Source organism: Bufo gargarizans, chromosome 3 (genome assembly GCF_014858855.1).
Source record: "Bufo gargarizans isolate SCDJY-AF-19 chromosome 3, ASM1485885v1, whole genome shotgun sequence".
NCBI classification, from domain to species: domain Eukaryota; kingdom Metazoa; phylum Chordata; class Amphibia; order Anura; family Bufonidae; genus Bufo; species Bufo gargarizans.
Window position 1 is genome coordinate 290962315 of NC_058082.1, and position 13552 is coordinate 290975866.

At 47.5% G+C, this 13552-nt stretch overlaps 1 protein-coding gene across 7 annotated transcripts in view; it reads right to left on the reverse strand.

Annotated features, from left to right (window-relative positions):
- CLTC (clathrin heavy chain) overlaps window positions 1-13552 on the reverse strand; it is an 84564-nt gene that overhangs the window by 9351 nt on the left and 61661 nt on the right. For all 7 annotated transcript variants that reach the window (XM_044286316.1, XM_044286319.1, XM_044286318.1 and 4 more), the window contains 9 exons: window positions 12851-13008; window positions 11371-11535; window positions 11165-11272; window positions 10863-11030; window positions 10627-10776; window positions 10211-10342; window positions 9976-10086; window positions 9710-9880; window positions 9187-9408 (listed from right to left, as the gene is read on the reverse strand). In XM_044286316.1, coding sequence (XP_044142251.1) covers window positions 9187-9408; window positions 9710-9880; window positions 9976-10086; window positions 10211-10342; window positions 10627-10776; window positions 10863-11030; window positions 11165-11272; window positions 11371-11535; window positions 12851-13008 — 1385 coding nt within the window. The remainder of the gene's footprint in view (window positions 1-9186; window positions 9409-9709; window positions 9881-9975; window positions 10087-10210; window positions 10343-10626; window positions 10777-10862; window positions 11031-11164; window positions 11273-11370; window positions 11536-12850; window positions 13009-13552) is intronic.

Consider the following 13552-nt stretch of genomic DNA (forward strand, 5'->3'; position numbering starts at 1 on the left):
TACTCAAAACAACCCTAGGCTAAAGCGGGGTAAATGAAGCTGCCATAGTTAGAGGATGTGACAGGTCCTCTGAGTGCAGCATAGTCCACTCTATTAGCCCAAACAAATACACTGTGCAATTTTGCAAGAATACAGTGCATTAATGATCGATGGGGGTCATCACAATTCATCACACTTAGGCCTCTTTCACACGGGCGTTCCGGTTTGCTCCGGATGCGTGGCGTGTGCATTGCGGGAAACCCGCGTGACTGCGCACGCAATTTCAGTCAGTTTTGACTGCGATTGCGTTGTTCAGTTTTTTTTGTGCGGGTGCAATGCGTTTTGCACGCGCATGAGAAAAAACTGAATGTGGTACCCAGACCCGAACCCCTTCACTGAAGTTCGGGTTTGGGTTAGGTGTTCTGTTGATTTTATTATGTTCCCTTATAACATGGTTATAAGGGAAAATAATAGCACTCTTAATACTCTTAATACCCCATTAAAGTAAATTCACTGCTATTATTTTCATTTATAACATGGTTATAAGGGAAAATAATAGCATTCTTAATACAGAATGTTTACTAAAATGTCGATTGAGGGGTTTAAAGGGTTTCTACCACTTAGGTGTCACATATTTAGCTGTCAGACACTAGCGATCCGCTAGTGTCTGCTCTGGCCAACCATCCTAATATAATTGCTTTTGGGCCGGTGGTTTGGCTAAAAAAACTACTTTTATTAATATGCTAATGAGCCTCTAGGTGCTATGGGGGCGTCATTAGCACCTAGAGGCTCCGTCTACCTTCAGAAACTGCCGCCGCCCAGCGCGTCCCTCCAGCCCGCCCATCTCCTCCTGAATGCGATCCTCCTTGTGAGCGCCTGTATTCGGCGCATGCGCAGTAAATGTCTGACAGCTTCCCTGCTCAGACATCTCCACTGCGCCTGTTCCTCGGAGCACTATGGCGTCATCGCGCAGGCGCAGTGGAGATGTCTGAGCAAGGAAGCGGTCAGACATTCACTGCGCATGCGCAGAATACATACGCTCACAAGGAGGATCGCATTCAGGAGGAGATGGGCGGGCTGGAGGGACGCGCTGGGCGGCGGCAGTTTCTGAAGGTAGACGGAGCCTCTAGGTGCTAATGACGCCCCCATAGCACCTAGAGGCTCATTAGCATATTAATAAAAGTAGTTTTTTTAGCCAAACCACCGGCCCAAAAGCAATTATATTAGGATGGTTGGCCAGAGCAGACACTAGCGGATCGCTAGTGTCTGACAGCTAAATATGTGACACCTAAGTGGTAGAAACCCTTTAAACCCCTCAATCGACATTTTAGTAAACATTCTGTATTAAGAATGCTATTATTTTCCCTTATAACCATGTTATAAATGAAAATAATAGCAGTGAATTTACTTTAATGGGGTCCGGGGTTGCTAATCCCTATCATCTGCTTGCAACCATGCGTGAAAAATTGGATTTTTTGTACTCACCGTAAAATCCTTTTCTCGTAGTAGGCATTGGGGGACACAGCACCATGGGTATATGTCCAACTACCACTAGGAGGCACTAGACACAAAAAGTGTTGGCTCCTCCCAGGTGGGCTATACCCTCTCCACAGGCACGAGGCTATTCAGTTTGTACCAAAAGCAGTAGGAGAGAGAAGAAAAGCAAGGAACCAACAACTCCCGTACCGGGAAAGATCAAGAGACCAGCCCGGAGAAGCGGAAGTAAAAACATAGGGTGGGATCTGTGTCCCCCAATGCCTACTACGAGAAAAGGATTTTACGGTGAGTACAAAAAATCCAATTTTTCACGCATGGTTGCAAGCAGATGATAGGGATTAGCAACCCCGGACCCCATTAAAGTAAATTCACTGCTATTATTTTCATTTATAACATGGTTATAAGGGAAAATAATAGCATTCTTAATACAGAATGTTTACTAAAATGTCGATTGAGGGGTTTAAAGGGTTTCTACCACTTAGGTGTCACATATTTAGCTGTCAGACACTAGCGATCCGCTAGTGTCTGCTCTGGCCAACCATCCTAATATAATTGCTTTTGGGCCGGTGGTTTGGCTAAAAAAACTACTTTTATTAATATGCTAATGAGCCTCTAGGTGCTATGGGGGCGTCATTAGCACCTAGAGGCTCCGTCTACCTTCAGAAACTGCCGCCGCCCAGCGCGTCCCTCCAGCCCGCCCATCTCCTCCTGAATGCGATCCTCCTTGTGAGCGCCTGTATTCGGCGCATGCGCAGTAAATGTCTGACAGCTTCCCTGCTCAGACATCTCCACTGCGCCTGTTCCTCGGAGCACTATGGCGTCATCGCGCAGGCGCAGTGGAGATGTCTGAGCAAGGAAGCGGTCAGACATTCACTGCGCATGCGCAGAATACATACGCTCACAAGGAGGATCGCATTCAGGAGGAGATGGGCGGGCTGGAGGGACGCGCTCGGCGGCGGCAGTTTCTGAAGGTAGACGGAGCCTCTAGGTGCTAATGACGCCCCCATAGCACCTAGAGGCTCATTAGCATATTAATAAAAGTAGTTTTTTTAGCCAAACCACCGGCCCAAAAGCAATTATATTAGGATGGTTGGCCAGAGCAGACACTAGCGGATCGCTAGTGTCTGACAGCTAAATATGTGACACCTAAGTGGTAGAAACCCTTTAAACCCCTCAATCGACATTTTAGTAAACATTCTGTATTAAGAATGCTATTATTTTCCCTTATAACCATGTTATAAATGAAAATAATAGCAGTGAATTTACTTTAATGGGGTCCGGGGTTGCTAATCCCTATCATCTGCTTGCAACCATGCGTGAAAAATTGGATTTTTTGTACTCACCGTAAAATCCTTTTCTCGTAGTAGGCATTGGGGGACACAGATCCCACCCTATGTTTTTACTTCCGCTTCTCCGGGCTGGTCTCTTGATCTTTCCCGGTACGGGAGTTGTTGGTTCCTTGCTTTTCTTCTCTCTCCTACTGCTTTTGGTACAAACTGAATAGCCTCGTGCCTGTGGAGAGGGTATAGCCCACCTGGGAGGAGCCAACACTTTTTGTGTCTAGTGCCTCCTAGTGGTAGTTGGACATATACCCATGGTGCTGTGTCCCCCAATGCCTACTACGAGAAAAGGATTTTACGGTGAGTACAAAAAATCCAATTTTCTCGTGCATGGCATTGGGGGACACAGCACCATGGGACGTCCCAAAGCAGTCCCTGAGGGTGGGAAAAGAAGAGACGTGCCACCGGCTGGGCATACAGGTGCAGGAGAATGTGACCATGTGACCCAACAGGAAAAAACACGGAATGGGCAAGAGGTCTCATAACAAGGAAGAAACCTCAGAAGAAGCAGGGAAGACTGCCAGCACCCCAGGACAAATGTCTGGAAGAAAATCCCAAATGCAAGAAGGTGGCAAAAGGGAACACCAAGCGCAGCCAAGGGCTGGAGAAAAAAAATTAGGACAGCACTGCGTGTTGGATCGACCCAACGCCCTACATTGTCTCAGACCCATAAACCTGTGGCCATCCCCTGAAAGGCCAGGGGAGAAAAGAAACAGGGAAGCACTGGAAACCAAACGAGTGAGGGAAGCCATAGCAAGGCTCACATGTGAAGGGAGAGGGACTCCCCTCACCGCAAGGCCAGGTGAAGAAGCCAAGCGCCCCATGTAAAGGCGAAAACCCAAGGCTGCTAGAGGAAACTGCCAACCCTTGGAGAAGGAGGGGGTTGTAGGTAAAAGCCAGGAACAAAGAACGATCGCTCCTGCGTCCCCAAAAACAGGAAACGAGGCACAAGCCTCCGAAAACAAGATAGCACTGTAAAGCGCAAGACCAGAGGAAACTCTGGGCATGTGAAGTATCATGGAAAAAAGGAACCAGAGACAGGCCCAGGCAACCTTGGCAGGAACACACTGGACTGACAGACATGGGAGTAGAAGAAGAGCACTCCAGAACAGCCTAAGGAGGAAGGGGTCTACAACAGGAGGAGGTCCCTCCCGAAGGAGACCATACGGTGGAATTGCAAACCGTAGCACCAAACCACTCAATACCAGGTACTTTACGTGGGAGGATGGAAAAAAAGACAAATCCCAAGAGGACCTCAAATGAACAGGGACAGGGACTCCAGAAAGGAGTACCCAGATGGGGTCACAAGGAACCAGGAGCTGAACCACCGGAAGACAACGCAAGCCAGCATATCCAGGAAAGGCGAAAAGAAACCGCCATAGGGGAAGGGACATTGGCCATGGACAACTAGCCGCACCAAAAACATTGACCAGCACACCGTAAACATTGTCCCAGAGAGGGCAAGTACAGCAGCTCGGAGGTACCACAAAACGACAGACATCGATATGCATAAGGAATGCAGAAGTCGCCATGAAAAAACCGGGGTAGCCTACATAGAAATGTAGAAACCAGCTGCGACCGGCATACAGAAAACTCGCAGGGGGGAGAAAGTACCTGATAGGTACAGACGACGGCAAGGTCCAAGGGGAACGTCCCTCCGCCATGTAGTGCAACCAAGCATAAAATACAAGGGAAAACCGAAAACACCTGGACCCAGAAGGAACTACGGGGCCCTGACCGATACCAGAGCAATCAGCTGAAAATTCAGACAGATGTGTGGCGCTCAGTGGTCCTGTCCTTGACCCGTCAGGGAGGACGTCCAGCGACGAAAAAAAAAAGCCGTGGACCCAGAAGGATACCGTGAGGCGGACATCCAGCGATGACCGAAAACCACTGCCGCGGCCGATGCTCACCAGCTACATGTCCAAACAAGGTAGAAGATCCAGTGGAGATCCTTGTACTACACCAGGAATGGCCCGCTCAGCAATAGGAAACAATGTGAGTACTCCCCTATAACATGGGGTAACGCGGAGCACAGCATACCGTAGGACCTTAAACAGAAAGCAAGAGCAACTCTAGCACAAAGGCCAACAACCACCTGGCCATGGAGTAGGAGGTTGAATGAGGACCACCCGCCGGACCAGACAGATCAGTCATATACTGGAGCTACCAGAAGCAGCACTAGACCGATAAGGTGGGGGATGGGCTGACCCACCCCTGCCAGATATGGTAACCATGCACATGCTGAACAAGGGTGACCTGGTGCTGACAGTGCCTTGAGCGGCACAAGGAGACCAATGAGGACGACAGTAACGGAGTGGCAGACGTATGGAAGAACCAAACGGATGGAACCAACATCTGCAGCACAGATTAGAACCCGTGGGCAGAAAACACCTAGTAAGAAAGAAACTGTCTGGGCCACAGATCGCACCATAGGGCCCAGCACTTAGGGTACTACAAACACACGCCTAAAATAAAGGTAAAGTGGCTGCATGTTGCCGACCAAGGAGAGTGGAAACATAGCCACAGCATCTGGGGATGCGACAGCATTCGGAGGGTACAGGTACACAACCTGTAAAGTAGAAATATGGCTGTGAAGAGGAACTTCATTTAAGATCGAAGCAATGTGGCCGCATGGTGCACCCCAGACCCAGAGAGGTGCAACAGCAACTGCGTTAACAATGGAACCCATAGGGCCGCACGATACCACAAAGAACAAGACAGGTGCACACTACAATCAGGTAGGTGCAATGGCAACAGAAACAGGGCCGCATAGTACACCATAGAAGCCAGACAGGTGTAACGGCTGCAGCATCAAAGACGGTTCAGGAACTCTACCTATGAAGGAAGTAAGATGGCTGTTTGGTGCACACTATGATGAGGTAGGTGCAATGGCCACGGCAACTGGAGGAGGCCTCAAAATCTCGTCCTGTAAGGGAGAGAAAATGCCACATGGTACACCATAAAGCCGGACAGGAGGAACGGCTACCACATCCGGAGATGGTGTAGGTACTCTACCTGTTAAGGGATCAAGGTGGCAGGGAACAGACAGGTGTAACTGAACCGGACAGGGGCAACTCTATGGCAATAGAAAGTGGCCTCTATATCTCGCCCGTAGGGAGAAATGTTGCCGCCTGGAAGACAATAGAGCCCGCCAGGGGTATCGACCACAGCACAGGAGATGGCGTAGGTACTCTACCTATGAAGGGAGCAAAATGGCTGGGAATAGACAGGTGCAATTTCAACGGCAATTAAAGGCGGCCTGTAAATCTCGCCAGAAAGGGAGAAATAGTGCCGCACGGAACACCATAGCGCCAGCCAGGGGAATTGGCTACAGCATCAGGAGATGGCGTAGATACTCTACCTATGACGGGAGCAAAGTGGCTGGGAACAGACAGGTGCAATTGCAACGGCAATCGAAGTGGCCTGTACATCTCGCCCGGAAGGGAGAAATAGTGCTGTATGGAACACCCCAGAGCCAGCCAGGAGTAATGGCTTCAGCATCTGGAGTAGGTGTAGGTACACTACCTATGAAAAGGGGCAAGGCAGCGGTACAATTGCTCTTAACTCCCCAACCTACAGGAGGCGATAGCCGAGCTAACCGCTTGCCCAGAACAGGAACCCCCTGTAATGAGGTAGAGTGGCGAACACCACCACCAGGATGGGGACCCTGTGGAAACACTCTCAAATGTGTAGAGGATAGCCCCTGGTATAGGGGAACCAGGAAGGCTTGTCAGGGACAGCCTATGGCAGTGGTGCAGGAATCCCCCTGTTAAGGAGAAGGCGTACGTATCAGAGACACCGCGTAGGTGACTCAGTATGCTAAACACGGGGACGGCTGCCTTACCTGTGCGGTTGAATACCTGTGCGGTCAGGGGAGCACCATCCGAAAATCCACTAGAGGGGATACCAACCCTGGGTAGGAAAGGTTCCTCCGTCCACATTCGTCTTGACCTCCCAGAGGGCTTCTGTATGGAGGAAGACCGCCTGATGCTCTGTTCCGAGGGAATCGGCGCAGAGGTGTCCCCAGAGGCAACGGATGGGGTGACAGGAAGGATTCGTCACCAGCCTCAGGCCTGTCCTGGGGGGGATCCGAGGATGCCGAGGAGGGGTGGTACCCCGTTGAGACCACCCGAGGGAGTACCGTGAGCTACCCCTAGCCGAACCCGGGTGCAGGTACCCCTAACTGAGCGTGCCCCATCTGCAGGGAGGACCCTGGGAGGGCAGAGGTGGCCGCAATTTGGATTGGTAGCGGCCAGCGACTCGGCAGGGAGAGGCGGTCAAGGTTCCCATGGCATTGACACGGAGGGAGCCCATTCATGGGGGACCGACACAAAGGGATTGTTCGGGGAAAGGATCTGGGAAGAGGTACTGCACCCAGCAGGGACAGGCTGACCGCACGGCAGCCATTGTTAGACCCAGAGAGGTGCAGACAGCGGACGCACGTGAAAACACGTGGCGACCGAGGAGAGGCTGGGAGAGGAGATGCTCAAAAAGCAGCCAGCAGAGGCTGTCTATCCTGACCCGGACGCCCTGTTCCCCCAAAGAGGCGCTGCAGCAGCTTGTCCCCCCAAAAGAGGTGGTCAGTAGGGCTGCAGGGGACATGAAGCAATTGAGGGGAGGGGAGGGAAGGGGTTAACCACCCCCTTCAGCAGAAAAAACACGTTAGCCCAGGAAAGGGTGAAGAGATAGCCCCTCCCAAGGGCCGGGCGGGGCTCAGAAAAGCCCGGGAAGCAAGGAGGAGGGGCCGGGAAGATTGCGGCCTAGCAGGCCCAAAAGCCGGGGCCTCGATTTATTAAGGCGGCCGGGAATGGAGCGAGGGGGGCGGGGCGAACCGCGGCCTAGAGAGGGCCCACCGAATCATAAAAATAGGTGAGGAGGGTAGGGGGGGGGAAGCGACACCTAGGGACAGGTGGATCAGGGCAAACAGAGCACCTGGGAGCCGGGAACGGGCCACAGAAGATGAGGCCTAGTCCCGGCAGAAGCCGGGGACTAAAGTAGCGGAGAAGCCAGGGAGAAGACTGTGTGGCCAGGGAGGAGAGAAAAGACCAACCAAGGGAGAAGAGAAGGGAGGGGAAACAAGAATATAACCCCCCCCCCCCAGAAAAAAGGGGGGGTTGGCTAGGGGGGAAGATGGAGGCTCCCCAGGACCCCCAGCTAAGGTGGATCCCATCCCCCTGGCCACAGGAGGGAACCTAACCCTGGGGCAGGGACACAGGGACAGGGGAGTATACTCACCATCAGATATACTCACCATCCGATGTCTTCGGGCGCAGCAGGGTCACCCCTTCGGCAGACTCAACACGGAAACCGTGGGAATGCCGGCAAGCCACTGCGGATGCAGTCCGTGGGGACTGGGTGACCGGCGATGGTACCGAAGTACGCGCCCGCAGGGGGGCAACTAAAGTGGAACACGATGGAGCCCCAGCCTGCAGCAGGTATAACGGTGGAGAACACCGAGACCTGCGGAAGAGAGAAAAAAGAAAAGAATAAAAATAAAAAACAGCAGAACCTGCAAAAAAGCAGGACAGGTCTGCCTCCTACGGACACTAGACTAAAACTGAATAGCCTCGTGCCTGTGGAGAGGGTATAGCCCACCTGGGAGGAGCCAACACTTTTTGTGTCTAGTGCCTCCTAGTGGTAGTTGGACATATACCCATGGTGCTGTGTCCCCCAATGCCATGCACGAGAAATCGCACCGCATCCGCACTTGCTTGCGATTTTCACACAGCCCAATTCATTTCTATGGGGCCTGCGTTGCGTGAAAAACGCTGAATATAGAACATGCTGCGATTTTCATGCAACGCACAAGTGATGCGTGAAAATCACCGCTCATCTGCACAGCCCCATTGAAGTGAATTAGTCCGGATTCAGTGCGGGTGCAATGCGTCCAGCTCACGCATTGTACCCACGCGGAATTCTCGCCCGTGTGAAAGGTGCCTTAAAAAAAAATTATATAAAAAAAAATTATATAAAAAAAAATTTCCTGTGAACAAATTAGTCAACGCTCTAGCTTGTAGGATAACTTATAATGGTGATTGCTATTCATTATCCAACTAAAATATAAAGTTCCACTTCACAAATCTAAAATAGAACATCTTTCTGACCAAAATGCTGCCATGTTTAACTGGTTAGTCCTGTAGAAAAAAAATTAAGCTGCCAATTCAGCAAAAATTCCGCTAAAAAATAAAAAAAAACAAGCGTGCAGAATGTACATTTGTAAGCGCTCTAGCACAACAGATGCAGACGCTTCCAATACTGATGTGAACAGTTTTTCGTTAGGAGCCAGCACTTCTGCTCCATTCTTATATTCTCTTCATTTATTATCGGAATAGACTTTTTTTGTCTATTGTTTTGTGTCTGTTCTTACCTTGCTTAAGTATTCCCTCATGACCTGAATGAAGTAGGGCATGGCAAAGTCCATAATGTTGTGCCGCCATGCAGTTTCCAGGACCACATCTGGCCGCAGCAGGTCGTAACAAGTGAAGAGACAGGCTGCAAAGCACTCTTTCTTCCCTTCCAGCAAAAACCACTGCAAAAGTTCTTCTGCCAGTTCTGTGTCTTTGGATTCAGAGCCATACTGCATGGCATCCTGGGAGAGAAGGTTGTAAAAACAGATGACATCACTAGCACACTGGCTTAAGTTTTATCAATGAGACAATGAAAATATTAAAATAAAGCAACAGAACATCTATCCTTTGCTATAGCGTATGGCTTCCTATCAGAACTATATATTTTATACATATCCATTTGGTGCTAGAAATGTGTAGCAGTCTATCAAGTACAGTGATGACAGCAATTTTTGGACTGAGCAAATTATTCTGTAGAATAATTAGGGTCTGCATTGTCAACGGTTCGAACCCTTATTAGATTTGACCACTGGTCATATATACCTTATAGAGCCGGTCTTTCTTGCACAGCTCGACACTCTGTTTCCAGCGGTTGTTGCCCTTGAAAAGGTATGCAGCAATTCTTCTAAATTCAATTAGCTCATGCTTCTCCAAACGCTGAGCAAGGGATATGTTGTCAAAGTTGTCATAAGCATCTATGGATGTACGAAGTGCCTAGAACAGAAAGTACAAGGAAAAAAAAAAAGGAATATTAAAAAAAATTACACTTTACAATGAAACTTCTAGGTAGCATTTTTTACAACTATTACCTGATAGTCCTCTTCTGTTATGAAAAGATTATTAAGAGCCTCGTTGACAGATTTATTGTTATGGTTCTGTACTGAGCGGAGGTAAGGTTTTACAAGAGGAAGCTGCTTCACCTTGAACAAAAAACAAACGAAAAATGTTCAGTTCAAGCAACATCTGTGCATGCAGGATTATTCTAATAATGAATATACAGATTTTCGGTGGGTATAAATCCTTGCTAGTCCACACTAAACGTACCTTGCTGAAGTAGTTGACAGCGCGGGTGTGGTCCAGTCTTGGAGACAATACCATCAGGAGATCGTTCAGTAACAGTGGCTTGAATTCCAAATAAAACTGAATTGCTCTGTAATACAGCTCCACGTTGGCCACCTTCAAAACCAAAAATGGCAGATTATACATCAGTTATATGACTACTAATACATTTCCCTTAGCTTCAGTCTGACTCAAGAACCTGCAGATAGCAGTTTTTGCTCACCATGCATTATGCGGCTCTGTTGTAACATACATGTTAACCCCACCCAAATAACATCTTCTGTTAATTTACACCTTTTTAGTGTATAAAAAGGTGTCTACTTTGTAGATGCCTAACAATGTCAGCACAAATACAAGCATTAAACACACTTTGCAGATGGCACAAGAATTTTCAGCATTACCTTTGTGATAATATCTTTAAACTGTCCTTCCTTCCATGCGTCTGTCGGGTGGCTCATCATGGTGATAATGGCATTATCATACTCTTCATATTTATCATAAAGAAACACCAACTCTGCCCAAAGGTGGGCTTGCTCGGCTGCTCTGAGCACCTGCAAAAATAAAGCACACATATAACACCATTCGAGATGGAGACACTTTCCTTCAATCTACATGTATAAAAGATGCTGTGGTTTACCTTGGGAATGTTGACTCTGGACCAGAAGAGCTCCAAGTGCTCTCTCATTTTTTGTGGCTTGAACTTAGAATACAGAATGGCAAGCTCCGTGAACATGCCCATGTGTGCCCTCTCCAGTCCCAGAGCTGCTTCAAGCATGGTGATGAGCTCCTCAAAATACCCACGATCCTACATAACAAAGACAAAACACACGATTATTCAACACTTCACATTTGTGCCAAGTTCCTAGACACCACTTGGTGAAGTCTTAATGCAGGTACTGTAGCTTACATATTAACAGGCAATAAACCATCTGCAGTTACCTGATAATAGTTTATTAGCTCCTCCAGTTCATCAGCATGTACCACAATGTGAAGGCCACACATTTGGGCAAGGCGGAACTCTTTACCATCAACACAAGCAAAGCAAACCTGGTAAAAAAAAAAAAAAAAGACAAAAAACAATATTTGATGGAAAATTCCAAAATGAATTGACAAAAATCCAACTGGTGAAAAGATGGTCGTTTCACCTCTTTCCAAGTGCGAGTGCTGTTTGCCTTTCGTGCCCCATCCACAGCCGCTTGATATTCTCCCAGATGAACCAATGTGGATGCCAAACGGCCAAAGTTTGAAACGTTATTGTAGAGCAGCTTAGCAGCATCATACATCTTCTCATCATAGCATCGATCACCAACCTAATAGGAGAAAAATTAACAGTGGATAAACTCACTGGTTTTATACACAACAGTACTGATTTAAACAAAAATCATACACTAGCCTCCAGCCATTAGAAATGAATATTTAGCTAGGAAAGGTGCTTGCTGCAAACAGGCCTCCAAATGTGGGTGTGGCTTCACCATGCTTTAAAAATATGTAGAAATCCGCAGCACTCTTCCGTTTGTGAAAAAAAATAGTCTTATGTAAATCAGCAGCATAGTAACAGCGACGTTTTGACCATTTCTGTTTTTTATCAAGCTTGATAAAGACCAGAGATAGTCGAAACGTCGCTGTCACTATGCTGCTGATTTAAATAAAAGACTGGATTTTTTTCACAAACAGAAGAGTGCTGTAGATTTCTACATGTTTTTGGTACATGTCAGGACCCACAACCAGGATCTCCACCCACGAGCACCACCTTTCCTATTAATAGTAGATACTCCGTCCAATTGTTGGAATCTGTAGTGCTGCTTATCCTGTATTATTCTCTTGTCCATGCTTTACACAGAAAGCACATTAAATGGCAACTGTGTAATTCTTACCCCAGCAGTGGTGCTGTGAGTGAATTCAGCGCTTGCTGCTAAGGTTCCCCCAAATATGACAAGCTGGGGGTCCAAGCAACCAAACGGCTTGTGTTCAGCTTATTATAGAGGGATCCTTGTAACAAAGAAGGATTATCTAAAGTAGGAAACCCATGATTAAAACAATACTAACATTAGGGCTCATTCAGATGAGTGATATTCTTATTTGTATGCTGTTCAAATCATCATTTTTCAAAAGGACCCTCAAGTATTTGTCAAGAAAACTGCAACATGCACAATTGTGGTCCGATTTTCATGTTAGGCTGCTTTCACACTGGCGTTTCTAGGGCCGCTTGTGAGATCCGTTTCAGGGCTCTCACAAGTGGCTCAAAACGGATCAGTTAAGCCCGAATGCATTCTGAATGGATAAGGGTCAATTCAGAATGCATCAATTTGGCTGCATTTGGTCTCCGTTGCGTTTTTTAGACTGTCACTAAATCGCAGCTTGCAGCGTTTTGGTGACGGTCTGACTATGCGGAGCCAAACGGATACAAGCATTTGAATTATTTGTGCGGATCCGTCTGTGCAAACGCCAGTGTGAAAGTAGCCTTAGACTCATACTGATGCCATCCAGAAGGAAAAATGGACAACAGAACAGTCTGAAACATTACGGATCCCCCTCGGAAGCAGATTTTTTGCAGATTCAACACAAATGACTTGTAACGCTCAGAATACTAGCAATGTAATAATGATTTGATAACCGAAAACTTACTTGCTGAATATGAGCATTGTTAGGTCCATTAATAAACTCCTCAAGTTCTGTGAGGCGGTTGGTTTTAGCAAGAGCAAAGATGAGTTCTGTTTCTACATAGGACTCCCTTGCCTTCTTACGGGCCATCTGTAAGTATTTGACAAGTTCTTCCCAATTCCCTAAAAAGACATCACATGAAAAAAAGTTAGACATCTGATAGATAGAGATTTTTATATATATATATATATATATATATATATATATATATATATATATATATATATATATATATATATATATATCTCTATCTCTATATAGGGCCAAAGCAACCAATCAGATTCCACCTTTCACAGCTCCTTCGGAAAAATAAAAGGTGAAATCTGATTGGTTGCTATGGACAACTAAGCCAGTTCTACTTTACACCAGTTTGATAAATTACCCCAATAGCAGTTTTACCTGTACAACTACCACTCAACAGCACAGAAATGTAATTCGCTTGCTCAACGATGTGGGTTGTGGGTTCATTAAAAAGGGTTTTCCAGAACTTGATGACCTATCCTTAGGTCATCAGCATCTGACCGGCGGGGGGTCTGACACCCGGGACCCCCGCCGATCAGCTGTTTGAGAAGGCAGCTGCGCTTTAGTAGCGCCGCAGCCTTCTCAAACAGTTGATTGATGGGGGTCCCGGGTGTCGGATCCCCGCCGATCAGAAGCTGATGATCT